Source organism: Lagenorhynchus albirostris, chromosome 2 (genome assembly GCF_949774975.1).
Source record: "Lagenorhynchus albirostris chromosome 2, mLagAlb1.1, whole genome shotgun sequence".
Classification (NCBI taxonomy): domain Eukaryota; kingdom Metazoa; phylum Chordata; class Mammalia; order Artiodactyla; family Delphinidae; genus Lagenorhynchus; species Lagenorhynchus albirostris.
In genome coordinates this window covers 107,889,600-107,903,894 of record NC_083096.1, presented here as the reverse complement: position 1 = coordinate 107,903,894, position 14,295 = coordinate 107,889,600, and the positions used below count along the sequence as shown (strand labels likewise).

Genomic DNA, 14,295 nt, shown 5'->3' with positions numbered 1-14,295 from the left:
TCTTACTCAGTCATGAAAGGAGAATTTTGTAACACGGAATATCTACTGGTTTGGACCTAAACACTAAGAGAAAGTATAGTTTACAGCCTTACTAATATTCACATACCATTGGGTTTTGCCAAAAAGCGAAGCCTGACATGAGGACAAATATATGTTCCAGCCAAAAAATGAGAGGTGAGAGGTAACCTTGGTCTGATTGCGCTAATTCTCAGTCCCACTCAAGATGGTGCAGTCACCCAAATCATAGAAATCTGTTATAAACACATCCAGATGGACAGTGAGAAAATTCCCTCTATGTCACATGATAGCTTGGGTATCTATCCACACCTGGAGACAAGGCAGCAAGTTTAGAAGCCGTTGCCTCTCTATGTTTTTAAGTCTGGACATTTCCAATAGTTTTATGACAGCATAGATCTACCTCAGGGTCTCTGGGTGGTAGCAAGTTCCCGGTAATCGGCAATGATCCTGGTAAAGCAAGCCAGTTGCTGCTCATATCAAATATATGTGGTTGGAATATCTGTTTAATGAAGCCTCATGAGATCATTTTAAAATTCTCAAAATGGATATCCAAACACTATTTATATTCTCCAGGGGACTGGAGGGGCCATAATCATGCTGAACTCTCCAGAGTCTACTTATACAGTAGAACTCAAAGGCTTTTTGGAAGGATTCAAAGGCTTCAGGGTTTTAATATATCACAAGCAGTAAATGGCAGCGGTGCTTCCCTCCCTAGTCCTGCTGTAACCTTCGCCCACCCCTTCCTGATGTACAAGGGTAATGACCGTCAAGCACTACTAAGGCTACAGCCTGACCTACCTTCAGCTTATGCTCCAACGTCATATTGTGCTCTCTCAGTAGCTTTTCTCTTCTCCTCACCAGCTTCTCTGTCAGCTGGGCTATGTTTTCCTGGAGACTCCTCTGTCGTGCTTCCGTCTGCTGCTCCAGCTCCTGCAGTTTCTGTTTCAGCAGCTCCTGTTCCCTCTCAGCTGTCTCCCTCCTGGCCTGCTCCTCTGCCCCAAGAAGGTTTTAGAGAGGGATGAAAATAAGGTAAGGACTGATCTCTACCCTCCTGACCTCAGAGACCAAATAAAATTGGAAAGGGAGGCAGAAAATCTCTGAAATCCGCCCCCCGTGTCCACACCACCAAGAGCACATTTCAGAATGTGATGGGAGAGGCTCTGTCTGGCTGACATCTAACCATGTCCAACCACAACTCCCCTTGCTGTTTTTGGATGTAGCAGAGCTATCCCACAGATGGAGAAGACGCTCCTTCTTCCCTATCAGGAAGGTTTTGCTCTCACACCTGTCAGAGGGAACTGCGGGACTGCCAGAGCCCTACTCCGTACCTGCTACAGCCTTCTCCCCATCACTGAGGGCTTTATCTGCCTGCAGGATGGATTTCTCTATTGCCACCTGTGACAGCAGAAAGTTCTGGAGGACTTCGTTTGCCTGAGGAACCAAGAAGGAGCACAGAACTTAAAATTCCATTGAGGAGATTAGTGCTGCAAAAACAAGTATGTCCATGTAATTTTTGCTTCATGTTTAAAATTCTACAGTGGTTCACTACAACAAGCCTAAGCTCCTTACAGCGACCTGTCTTCCTCCAGTATCTAGCCCCGTGCTACTTCCTTCTACCCACTCCAGATTCCAGCCAGTCAGAACTATGTTCAGTTCTACAAACCCAGGATGTCTGGTGCTTTCCTATATTGCTCTTCCCAATGTGAAATACTGCCTCTAAAATGTGCTGCTGTTTTCCTCTGCTACTTGCTGTCTGTAACTTTAGGCAAGTTCGTTTAACTTGCTAAGCCTCTCCGTTCAGATCTTTAAAATGTTGACAATAAGCGTAGATGCTTCTTAATGTTATTTGAAGGATTAAAGAGTCTAGCGAAAGAGCTTAGCATTATGGCTATAGGCAATAACAGTTCAAAATATGTCAGCTGCATTCTCCTCTAGCTGAGATTTCAAGGGGTAACAGGAAAGTTTATACCTTCTTTTTGAAGAAATATAAGGGATTAAAAACACAGCCAAAGTGAAAACAAGATTAGGATGCAAATTTTATGCTTTCTAGTATTCTGATCCAACTCATTGAACAGACTGATGTCATTTCTAGAAGCAATGAGCAATTTCATCATCTAATAGTCAATTTCACATTCCATTTATTATCATTTTTAGTATTATACTTTATGTTTTCTTTGTCATTTGAGAAATGATAATACAAGCTTTCTTTACAGAATTGAGAAGATAGAGGATATAATGAAAAGTGTGTGTCCCTTCCATCACGAATGCCAAGCTGTTCTCCCCAGAAGGAACCAATGATACCACTTTCTAATGAATCTTCCAGAGGCGTTCTATGTGTACATATATATGAGTGCACATAATAATTGCATTTTTTATGGTGAACAGATTATACAAACTGTTTTGTACCTCATTTTTTTCACTCTACTATATATCTTCAAGGTTGTTCTATATTTATACATATAAACCTCCACTATCAATTTTTTTACTGGCTACATAGTATTCCAGTATATGTACATGGAAAATGTATATTACCAGTTTATATAGATGGACATTTAAGTAGTTTCCAATCTTTTGCCATTAAAAGGGATGCCTCAACGGGCCTCTTGTATGTATGTATGTATATATACATATATATGATTTTGCACACATATATTTCCTAAAAGTGAACATGCTATATCAAAGTGCATTTATTCTATCTAATGTGGGCCAGGCATTGATATTTTCTAGTAACCACTTTTTATATTTAAAGATTTGCTGAATGCAAGTGAAAAGCATTCACACCAAACATAGGCCAGAGCATGTACATATATTGTGTATCTATAATTTCTTTAAAAGAAGAGCTACTTCGTTTTAAATAGGGAGCTCACACCACTCACAATATGACCAAGAAGTTTGCCTGGAGTGCACAATAGTGAAGAGATCTCTTTGCCAAATTCGTCCAAGGCTACTGCCAGCCAGGGAGTATCATCATCTTTAGTATTATCAATCATATTTTTCAAACGATTTATCTCTGCATTCATCTCCTCAGATTTCTTTCTAAATCCTTCCTTAAGCAGAGCTTCCTGGACCTAAAAAAAAAAAAAAAAAAGTGAGAGAAGGGAAGTAAAACTTTTTAAATCCCCATTTTTTTTCAACGATTACATTTTGTCAAACTTTAAAACTTTGCAAATTATCTTTGTTTCACTGCTAAAATTGTTCTTTCTTACTCAGTCATGAAAGGAGAATTTTGTAACACGGAATATCTACTGGTTTGGACCTAAACACTAAGAGAAAGTATAGTTTACAGCCTTACTAATATTCACATACCATTGGGTTTTGCCAAAAAGCGAAGCCTGACATGAGGACAAATATATGTTCCAGCCAAAAAATGAGAGGTGAGAGGTAACCTTGGTCTGATTGCACTGATTCTCAGTCCCACTCAAGATGGTGCAGTCACCCAAATCATAGAAATCTGTTATAAACACATCCAGATGGACAGTGAGAAAATTCCCTCTATGTCACATGATAGCTTGGGTATCTATCCACACCTGGAGACAAGGCAGCAAGTTTAGAAGCCGTTGCCTCTCTATGTTTTTAAGTCTGGACATTTCCAATAGTTTTATGACAGCATAGATCTACCTCAGGGTCTCTGGGTGGTAGCAAGTTCCCGGTAATCGGCAATGATCCTGGTAAAGCAAGCCAGTTGCTGCTCATATCAAATATATGTGGTTGGAATATCTGTTTAATGAAGCCTCATGAGATCATTTTAAAATTCTCAAAATGGATATCCAAACACTATTTATATTCTCCAGGGGACTGGAGGGGCCATAATCATGCTGAACTCTCCAGAGTCTACTTATACAGTAGAACTCAAAGGCTTTTTGGAAGGATTCAAAGGCTTCAGGGTTTTAATATATCACAAGCAGTAAATGGCAGCGGTGCTTCCCTCCCTAGTCCTGCTGTAACCTTCGCCCACCCCTTCCTGATGTACAAGGGTAATGACCGTCAAGCACTACTAAGGCTACAGCCTGACCTACCTTCAGCTTATGCTCCAACGTCATATTGTGCTCTCTCAGTAGCTTTTCTCTTCTCCTCGCCAGCTTCTCTGTCAGCTGGGCTATGTTTTCCTGGAGACTCCTCTGTCGTGCTTCCGTCTGCTGCTCCAGCTCCTGCAGTTTCTGTTTCAGCAGCTTCTGTTCCCTCTCAGCTGTCTCCCTCCTGGCCTGCTCCTCTGCCCCAAGAAGGTTTTAGAGAGGGATGAAAATAAGGTAAGGACTGATCTCTACCCTCCTGAGCTCAGAGACCAAATAAAATTGGAAAGGGAGGCAGAAAATCTCTGAAATCCGCCCCCCGTGTCCACACCACCAAGAGCACATTTCAGAATGTGATGGGAGAGGCTCTGTCTGGCTGACATCTAACCATGTCCAACCACAACTCCCCTTGCTGTTTTTGGATGTAGCAGAGCTATCCCACAGATGGAGAAGACGCTCCTTCTTCCTTATCAGGAAGGTTTTGCTCTCACACCTGTCAGAGGGAACTGCGGGACTGCCAGAGCCCTACTCCGTACCTACTACAGCCTTCTCCCCATCACTGAGGGCTTTATCTGCCTGCAGGATGGATTTCTCTATTGCCACCTGTGACAGCAGAAAGTTCTGGAGGACTTCGTTTGCCTGAGGAACCAAGAAGGAGCACAGAACTTAAAATTCCATTGAGGAGATTAGTGCTGCAAAAACAAGTATGTCCATGTAATTTTTGCTTCATGTTTAAAATTCTACAGTGGTTCACTACAACAAGCCTAAGCTCCTTACAGCGACCTGTCTTCCTCCAGTATCTAGCCCCGTGCTACTTCCTTCTACCCACTCCAGATTCCAGCCAGTCAGAACTATGTTCGGTTCTACAAACCCAGGATGTCTGGTGCTTTCCTATATTGCTCTTCCCAATGTGAAATACTGCCTCTAAAATGTGCTGCTGTTTTCCTCTGCTACTTGCTGTCTGTAACTTTAGGCAAGTTCGTTTAACTTGCTAAGCCTCTCCGTTCAGATCTTTAAAATGTTGACAATAAGCGTAGATGCTTCTTAATGTTATTTGAAGGATTAAAGAGTCTAGCGAAAGAGCTTAGCATTATGGCTATAGGCAATAACAGTTCAAAATATGTCAGCTGCATTCTCCTCTAGCTGAGATTTCAAGGGGTAACAGGAAAGTTTATACCTTCTTTTTGAAGAAATATAAGGGATTAAAAACACAGCCAAAGTGAAAACAAGATTAGGATGCAAATTTTATGCTTTCTAGTATTCTGATCCAACTCATTGAACAGACTGATGTCATTTCTAGAAGCAATGAGCAATTTCATCATCTAATAGTCAATTTCACATTCCATTTATTATCATTTTTAGTATTATACTTTATGTTTTCTTTGTCATTTGAGAAATGATAATACAAGCTTTCTTTACAGAATTGAGAAGATAGAGGATATAATGAAAAGTGTGTGTCCCTTCCATCACGAATGCCAAGCTGTTCTCCCCAGAAGGAACCAATGATACCACTTTCTAATGAATCTTCCAGAGGCGTTCTATGTGTACATATATATGAGTGCACATAATAATTGCATTTTTTATGGTGAACAGATTATACAAACTGTTTTGTACCTCATTTTTTTCACTCTACTATATATCTTCAAGGTTGTTCTATATTTATACATATAAACCTCCACTATCAATTTTTTTACTGGCTACATAGTATTCCAGTATATGTACATGGAAAATGTATATTACCAGTTTATATAGATGGACATTTAAGTAGTTTCCAATCTTTTGCCATTAAAAGGGATGCCTCAACGGGCCTCTTGTATGTATGTATGTATATATACATATATATGATTTTGCACACATATATTTCCTAAAAGTGAACATGCTATATCAAAGTGCATTTATTCTATCTAATGTGGGCCAGGCATTGATATTTTCTAGTAACCACTTTTTATATTTAAAGATTTGCTGAATGCAAGTGAAAAGCATTCACACCAAACATAGGCCAGAGCATGTACATATATTGTGTATCTATAATTTCTTTAAAAGAAGAGCTACTTCGTTTTAAATAGGGAGCTCACACCACTCACAATATGACCAAGAAGTTTGCCTGGAGTGCACAATAGTGAAGAGATCTCTTTGCCAAATTCGTCCAAGGCTACTGCCAGCCAGGGAGTATCATCATCTTTAGTATTATCAATCATATTTTTCAAACGATTTATCTCTGCATTCATCTCCTCAGATTTCTTTCTAAATCCTTCTTTAAGCAGAGCTTCCTGGACCTAAAAAAAAAAAAAAAAAAAGTGAGAGAAGGGAAGTAAAACTTTTTAAATCCCCATTTTTTTTCAACGATTACATTTTGTCAAACTTTAAAACTTTGCAAATTATCTTTGTTTCACTGCTAAAATTGTTCTTTCTTACTCAGTCATGAAAGGAGAATTTTGTAACACGGAATATCTACTGGTTTGGACCTAAACACTAAGAGAAAGTATAGTTTACAGCCTTACTAATATTCACATACCATTGGGTTTTGCCAAAAAGCGAAGCCTGACATGAGGACAAATATATGTTCCAGCCAAAAAATGAGAGGTGAGAGGTAACCTTGGTCTGATTGCACTAATTCTCAGTCCCACTCAAGATGATGCAGTCACCCAAATCATAGAAATCTGTTATAAACACATCCAGATGGACAGTGAGAAAATTCCCTCTATGTCACATGATAGCTTGGGTATCTATCCACACCTGGAGACAAGGCAGCAAGTTTAGAAGCCGTTGCCTCTCTATGTTTTTAAGTCTGGACATTTCCAATAGTTTTATGACAGCATAGATCTACCTCAGGGTCTCTGGGTGGTAGCAAGTTCCCGGTAATCGGCAATGATCCTGGTAAAGCAAGCCAGTTGCTGCTCATATCAAATATATGTGGTTGGAATATCTGTTTAATGAAGCCTCATGAGATCATTTTAAAATTCTCAAAATGGATATCCAAACACTATTTATATTCTCCAGGGGACTGGAGGGGCCATAATCATGCTGAACTCTCCAGAGTCTACTTATACAGTAGAACTCAAAGGCTTTTTGGAAGGATTCAAAGGCTTCAGGGTTTTAATATATCACAAGCAGTAAATGGCAGCGGTGCTTCCCTCCCTAGTCCTGCTGTAACCTTCGCCCACCCCTTCCTGATGTACAAGGGTAATGACCGTCAAGCACTACTAAGGCTACAGCCTGACCTACCTTCAGCTTATGCTCCAACGTCATATTGTGCTCTCTCAGTAGCTTTTCTCTTCTCCTCACCAGCTTCTCTGTCAGCTGGGCTATGTTTTCCTGGAGACTCCTCTGTCGTGCTTCCGTCTGCTGCTCCAGCTCCTGCAGTTTCTGTTTCAGCAGCTCCTGTTCCCTCTCAGCTGTCTCCCTCCTGGCCTGCTCCTCTGCCCCAAGAAGGTTTTAGAGAGGGATGAAAATAAGGTAAGGACTGATCTCTACCCTCCTGACCTCAGAGACCAAATAAAATTGGAAAGGGAGGCAGAAAATCTCTGAAATCCGCCCCCCGTGTCCACACCACCAAGAGCACATTTCAGAATGTGATGGGAGAGGCTCTGTCTGGCTGACATCTAACCATGTCCAACCACAACTCCCCTTGCTGTTTTTGGATGTAGCAGAGCTATCCCACAGATGGAGAAGACGCTCCTTCTTCCCTATCAGGAAGGTTTTGCTCTCACACCTGTCAGAGGGAACTGCGGGACTGCCAGAGCCCTACTCCGTACCTGCTACAGCCTTCTCCCCATCACTGAGGGCTTTATCTGCCTGCAGGATGGATTTCTCTATTGCCACCTGTGACAGCAGAAAGTTCTGGAGGACTTCGTTTGCCTGAGGAACCAAGAAGGAGCACAGAACTTAAAATTCCATTGAGGAGATTAGTGCTGCAAAAACAAGTATGTCCATGTAATTTTTGCTTCATGTTTAAAATTCTACAGTGGTTCACTACAACAAGCCTAAGCTCCTTACAGCGACCTGTCTTCCTCCAGTATCTAGCCCCGTGCTACTTCCTTCTACCCACTCCAGATTCCAGCCAGTCAGAACTATGTTCAGTTCTACAAACCCAGGATGTCTGGTGCTTTCCTATATTGCTCTTCCCAATGTGAAATACTGCCTCTAAAATGTGCTGCTGTTTTCCTCTGCTACTTGCTGTCTGTAACTTTAGGCAAGTTCGTTTAACTTGCTAAGCCTCTCCGTTCAGATCTTTAAAATGTTGACAATAAGCGTAGATGCTTCTTAATGTTATTTGAAGGATTAAAGAGTCTAGCGAAAGAGCTTAGCATTATGGCTATAGGCAATAACAGTTCAAAATATGTCAGCTGCATTCTCCTCTAGCTGAGATTTCAAGGGGTAACAGGAAAGTTTATACCTTCTTTTTGAAGAAATATAAGGGATTAAAAACACAGCCAAAGTGAAAACAAGATTAGGATGCAAATTTTATGCTTTCTAGTATTCTGATCCAACTCATTGAACAGACTGATGTCATTTCTAGAAGCAATGAGCAATTTCATCATCTAATAGTCAATTTCACATTCCATTTATTATCATTTTTAGTATTATACTTTATGTTTTCTTTGTCATTTGAGAAATGATAATACAAGCTTTCTTTACAGAATTGAGAAGATAGAGGATATAATGAAAAGTGTGTGTCCCTTCCATCACGAATGCCAAGCTGTTCTCCCCAGAAGGAACCAATGATACCACTTTCTAATGAATCTTCCAGAGGCGTTCTATGTGTACATATATATGAGTGCACATAATAATTGCATTTTTTATGGTGAACAGATTATACAAACTGTTTTGTACCTCATTTTTTTCACTCTACTATATATCTTCAAGGTTGTTCTATATTTATACATATAAACCTCCACTATCAATTTTTTTACTGGCTACATAGTATTCCAGTATATGTACATGGAAAATGTATATTACCAGTTTATATAGATGGACATTTAAGTAGTTTCCAATCTTTTGCCATTAAAAGGGATGCCTCAACGGGCCTCTTGTATGTATGTATGTATATATACATATATATGATTTTGCACACATATATTTCCTAAAAGTGAACATGCTATATCAAAGTGCATTTATTCTATCTAATGTGGGCCAGGCATTGATATTTTCTAGTAACCACTTTTTATATTTAAAGATTTGCTGAATGCAAGTGAAAAGCATTCACACCAAACATAGGCCAGAGCATGTACATATATTGTGTATCTATAATTTCTTTAAAAGAAGAGCTACTTCGTTTTAAATAGGGAGCTCACACCACTCACAATATGACCAAGAAGTTTGCCTGGAGTGCACAATAGTGAAGAGATCTCTTTGCCAAATTCGTCCAAGGCTACTGCCAGCCAGGGAGTATCATCATCTTTAGTATTATCAATCATATTTTTCAAACGATTTATCTCTGCATTCATCTCCTCAGATTTCTTTCTAAATCCTTCTTTAAGCAGAGCTTCCTGGACCTAAAAAAAAAAAAAAAAAGTGAGAGAAGGGAAGTAAAACTTTTTAAATCCCCATTTTTTTTCAACGATTACATTTTGTCAAACTTTAAAACTTTGCAAATTATCTTTGTTTCACTGCTAAAATTGTTCTTTCTTACTCAGTCATGAAAGGAGAATTTTGTAACACGGAATATCTACTGGTTTGGACCTAAACACTAAGAGAAAGTATAGTTTACAGCCTTACTAATATTCACATACCATTGGGTTTTGCCAAAAAGCGAAGCCTGACATGAGGACAAATATATGTTCCAGCCAAAAAATGAGAGGTGAGAGGTAACCTTGGTCTGATTGCACTAATTCTCAGTCCCACTCAAGATGGTGCAGTCACCCAAATCATAGAAATCTGTTATAAACACATCCAGATGGACAGTGAGAAAATTCCCTCTATGTCACATGATAGCTTGGGTATCTATCCACACCTGGAGACAAGGCAGCAAGTTTAGAAGCCGTTGCCTCTCTATGTTTTTAAGTCTGGACATTTCCAATAGTTTTATGACAGCATAGATCTACCTCAGGGTCTCTGGGTGGTAGCAAGTTCCCGGTAATCGGCAATGATCCTGGTAAAGCAAGCCAGTTGCTGCTCATATCAAATATATGTGGTTGGAATATCTGTTTAATGAAGCCTCATGAGATCATTTTAAAATTCTCAAAATGGATATCCAAACACTATTTATATTCTCCAGGGGACTGGAGGGGCCATAATCATGCTGAACTCTCCAGAGTCTACTTATACAGTAGAACTCAAAGGCTTTTTGGAAGGATTCAAAGGCTTCAGGGTTTTAATATATCACAAGCAGTAAATGGCAGCGGTGCTTCCCTCCCTAGTCTTGCTGTAACCTTCGCCCACCCCTTCCTGATGTACAAGGGTAATGACCGTCAAGCACTACTAAGGCCACAGCCTGACCTACCTTCAGCTTATGCTCCAACATCATATTGTGCTCTCTCAGTAGCTTTTCTCTTCTCCTCGCCAGCTTCTCTGTCAGCTGGGCTATGTTTTCCTGGAGACTCCTCTGTCGTGCTTCCGTCTGCTGCTCCAGCTCCTGCAGTTTCTGTTTCAGCAGCTCCTGTTCCCTCTCAGCTGTCTCCCTCCTGGCCTGCTCCTCTGCCCCAAGAAGGTTTTAGAGAGGGATGAAAATAAGGTAAGGACTGATCTCTACCCTCCTGACCTCAGAGACCAAATAAAATTGGAAAGGGAGGCAGAAAATCTCTGAAATCCGCCCCCCGTGTCCACACCACCAAGAGCACATTTCAGAATGTGATGGGAGAGGCTCTGTCTGGCTGACATCTAACCATGTCCAACCACAACTCCCCTTGCTGTTTTTGGATGTAGCAGAGCTATCCCACAGATGGAGAAGACGCTCCTTCTTCCTTATCAGGAAGGTTTTGCTCTCACACCTGTCAGAGGGAACTGCGGGACTGCCAGAGCCCTACTCCGTACCTACTACAGCCTTCTCCCAATCACTGAGGGCTTTATCTGCCTGCAGGATGGATTTCTCTATTGCCACCTGTGACAGCAGAAAGTTCTGGAGGACTTCGTTTGCCTGAGGAACCAAGAAGGAGCACAGAACTTAAAATTCCATTGAGGAGATTAGTGCTGCGAAAACAAGTATGTCCATGTAATTTTTGCTTCATGTTTAAAATTCTACAGTGGTTCACTACAACAAGCCTAAGCTCCTTACAGTGACCTGTCTTCCTCCAGTATCTAGCCCCGTGCTACTTCCTTCTACCCACTCCAGATTCTTTCCAGTCAGAACTGTGTTCAGTTCTACAAACCCAGGATGTCTGGTGCTTTCCTATATTGCTCTTCCCAATGTGAAATACTGCCTCTAAAATGTGCTGCTGTTTTCCTCTGCTACTTGCTGTCTGTAACTTTAGGCAAGTTAGTTTAACTTGCTAAGCCTCTCTGTTCAGATCTTTAAAATGTTGACAATAAGCGTAGATGCTTCTTAATGTTATTTGAAGGATTAAAGAGTCTAGCGAAAGAGCTTAGCATTATGGCTCTAGGCAATAACAGTTCAAAATATGTCAGCTGCATTCTTACTATCATTATTACTTTTTTATTATTACATTTGTTACTATCACCTTTGTAGCCCATTTTCAAGGTTCACAAGAGCTATAACTTTGTATGCAATTGTCTGTGTATTGGACTTCCTCTCTTGTGATCAGCCTTGAGTACAAAGACTCTGATTTGTAGATCGTCTGCACTTGGCACATCAAAAAGCATGTTGTTGGATGAAGAAATGAACAATTTCTGTTCTGTCTCGTGAACTTTAGAAATCCATAGTCATTTTGGGGGAATGGACATTTCTCCTCGGGAATAAAGAACATTGTATGGACCTCAAGAGCTAAAACTGTCATGATATGCCCATGCTCTCTCATTACCCACACCTGGTGCTGTGCTCTCAGATTTTCAGGAACCCCTCTTGACTCTATTCTGTAGACTCCCCATGCTCCCCTTATTCCTCACCTTCACTCCTTTCCTGGGCACTTGGCAATACTCGCTTTCAACCATTTCCTTTGCTTTCCTGTAGAGTTCATGACCTCCAGGAACAGAAAAAGTGCCTGCTGAAATATTTTCCATTAGGGCCTTGGAAAGCTCCTGAAGTTTAGCCTGGCAGTATTTGACAGATGCCTGTTCATTCTGCAGCAAGAAACCCTCCTTCTTATCCTTTATGATTTCCTGCGAGGGAAATGTAGAGAGATGTCACCATAAGCAAGGAACAGAGGAGATACGTTTCCAAGGAATCTGGTAGAAGGACTGGTGTGACTGTGGTCCTCAGGAGAAAAGCATTCTGTTGGAGTACAGGGAATAAAACAGCAATCACAAGATCTGATCTACTCACAATCTTGAAAACTCTCTGTAAGACCACAGGAAAGATTCTAAGCCTCCCTTCATGCTCTTCATCTGAAATGTTGGAGGCACATTATCTAATCTCTGTGGTTCCTTGCAGCTGCAACATTCAGTGATTCTATATTCAATGATACAAGGAGCAACCTAAGTTGAAAATGGCCTGGAATGAAGGGCTGATAAGAGAAATTTTGGGTGCTGGTCATGGGAATGTGTTCACAGGAAAAGAAACCAGCTTCAGAATGACTTTTGGATGCTCTGGACAGCCTTGGAATCCACAGAAGTATTTACTTTATGAAGATATCTATACTGATTTTACATCAGAGTTGAGAGACATTTCCAGATAAACTGCCTGAGGCTTGGCAGAAAAAAGAAGGAAATGTAGTCCTTTGAAGCCCTATATCCCTGATGGGAACACAGACTACTTTATCCTTGAGAGAGGGATGAGCCATGGGTTCAATAAAGGCTCTGCTAGGCTTTTGACAGATGCCTCTTCATTCTGTCATATTCTCCCCTTCTTCAAGAGAAGGGGACAAATAGTAAATACTAAGAGAAATTACCACAAGATTCTTCTGGAATTCCTGATTTTCATCCTTGAAGGAGCACTCCATGAAGATCGCAATGGCTTCCCTCTCACAGGCTGCGTGCACCTCCAGAAGCTCCTGGAGCGTGTCCGTGGGGAGCCTCAGTTGCTGGGCCATCTGCTCACTGTAGTGGTCGGCTGCCTTCTGCACGGCCGCTGAGTTCTCCAGCTGGGCCAGAGTTGTCACTGCGTTCTCCAAACAAGGTACAGCTCCAGTATTGATGGTATCCACATAGGTCACAACCAGAGTCCTCAGACCTGAATAAGCCAGGACATTTAAGGGATAAATATTAAGTTATCAGTCAATAGGCACCAGGATTCTGAGGCTATATTTCTAAGGTCTCACACACACACACACACACACACACACACACACACCACTTCCCCCTTCTACTATCCCTACCTTCATTTCCCTACTGACTCTTCATTTTTATGGTTTTCCAGCCCACAGGGCTGAAAAAAATTAAAAATTTACCTGTATGTAAAATACTAGGGGATATCTGAAATATTGAAAGCAAGATAGATTACAGAGGTATTAGATGAGACAGGGTATATCAGATTATATCAGATTATATTTATTCCCAATTCTGAGGCTTTGAATGGATTTTTCAGTGATTTATGGGCTAATATTTATTTTTGGACCACTGTAAACTCCCAAAATATTTTTTGTATTCTCCTTGTGAAGAACACTTACTATACAAGACTTCCCCTGAGAAAATGGAATTTTGTTTTTATACCCAGATAGTGAATTTTTTTCTTAGTGTAGGAATTTTTCAGATCAGTGGAAGCCACAGATTTCAGTGACAAAACTTGCAATTTGGGGGAAAGATTTTTAAATCTCCGAAAGTAAGATAAGTATAAAATATACACATTTCTTCATGGAGTATGAATGTCTGTAAAACCTAAATTCTATACGGAATCACACAAAACTACTGAAAAACACATATATAAAATATTCAGTGGTCCCACGGAAATGGGAAAAAGAGTCTCACGGTTCCCAGTGACTGTGATTCCCTCTCTGAGGGTCTTGGTTTTTGCATTGGTGAAGATGTAAGGACAGAAATTGTTTGTTTGTTCCAGGAATTTAGGATCCAGTTGGTCTTCAGACACATTCTCAATATCAGCTAGAAGTTCTTTATCATTTGTTGGCCGGTCAAAGACAAAACATTTCCGTGTTGGAAAGAAATGCCTGATACACTCTCTGGGTAGATTTGATGTTTGGGCTTTGGGATTCTTGCCTGAGGGACAGAAAAACAGAGATTAGACTGGGAAGAGTCTTGGGACAAGGGAGCTAATGGTTTT

General features: G+C 40.7%; 2 protein-coding genes across 2 annotated transcripts in view; both read right to left on the bottom strand.

The window, feature by feature from the left end:
- Nucleotides 1-419: 419 nt before the first annotated feature.
- Nucleotides 420-5,495, bottom strand: LOC132515510 (guanylate-binding protein 6-like). The gene is made up of 7 exons (XM_060141914.1): nucleotides 5,448-5,495; nucleotides 4,565-4,667; nucleotides 4,035-4,228; nucleotides 2,895-3,086; nucleotides 1,347-1,449; nucleotides 817-1,010; nucleotides 420-485 (listed from the first exon to the last, which is right to left on the bottom strand). Exons 1-7 carry the CDS (start codon nucleotides 5,493-5,495, stop codon nucleotides 420-422), a joined length of 900 nt encoding a protein of 299 aa, XP_059997897.1.
- The window catches only part of GBP6 (guanylate binding protein family member 6), a 26,407-nt gene continuing 17,012 nt past the window's right edge, over nucleotides 4,901-14,295 (bottom strand). Inside the window, exons 6-14 of the mRNA XM_060139607.1 lie at nucleotides 13,986-14,231; nucleotides 12,971-13,251; nucleotides 12,030-12,242; nucleotides 11,001-11,103; nucleotides 10,471-10,664; nucleotides 9,332-9,523; nucleotides 7,784-7,886; nucleotides 7,254-7,447; nucleotides 4,901-6,304 (exon numbers count right to left, since the gene is read on the bottom strand). Of these exons, the coding sequence (XP_059995590.1) occupies nucleotides 6,077-6,304; nucleotides 7,254-7,447; nucleotides 7,784-7,886; nucleotides 9,332-9,523; nucleotides 10,471-10,664; nucleotides 11,001-11,103; nucleotides 12,030-12,242; nucleotides 12,971-13,251; nucleotides 13,986-14,231 (1,754 nt within the window). The 3' untranslated portion in view covers nucleotides 4,901-6,076. The remainder of the gene's footprint in view (nucleotides 6,305-7,253; nucleotides 7,448-7,783; nucleotides 7,887-9,331; nucleotides 9,524-10,470; nucleotides 10,665-11,000; nucleotides 11,104-12,029; nucleotides 12,243-12,970; nucleotides 13,252-13,985; nucleotides 14,232-14,295) is intronic.

What these genes read in the sequence shown, in the direction of transcription:
- LOC132515510 (XM_060141914.1), bottom strand. Translation starts at nt 5,495, where the DNA reads ATGGAAGGGACACACACTTTTCATTATATCCTCTATCTTCTCAATTCT. An exon ending in TGGGGAGAAGGCTGTAGTAG is followed by an intron (nt 4,229 to 4,564) that starts GTACGGAGTAGG and finishes TTCTTGGGGCAG; the next exon opens with AGGAGCAGGCCAGGAGGGAG. An exon ending in CGTTGGAGCATAAGCTGAAG is followed by an intron (nt 3,087 to 4,034) that starts GTAGGTCAGGCT and finishes TTTTTTTTTTAG; the next exon opens with GTCCAGGAAGCTCTGCTTAA.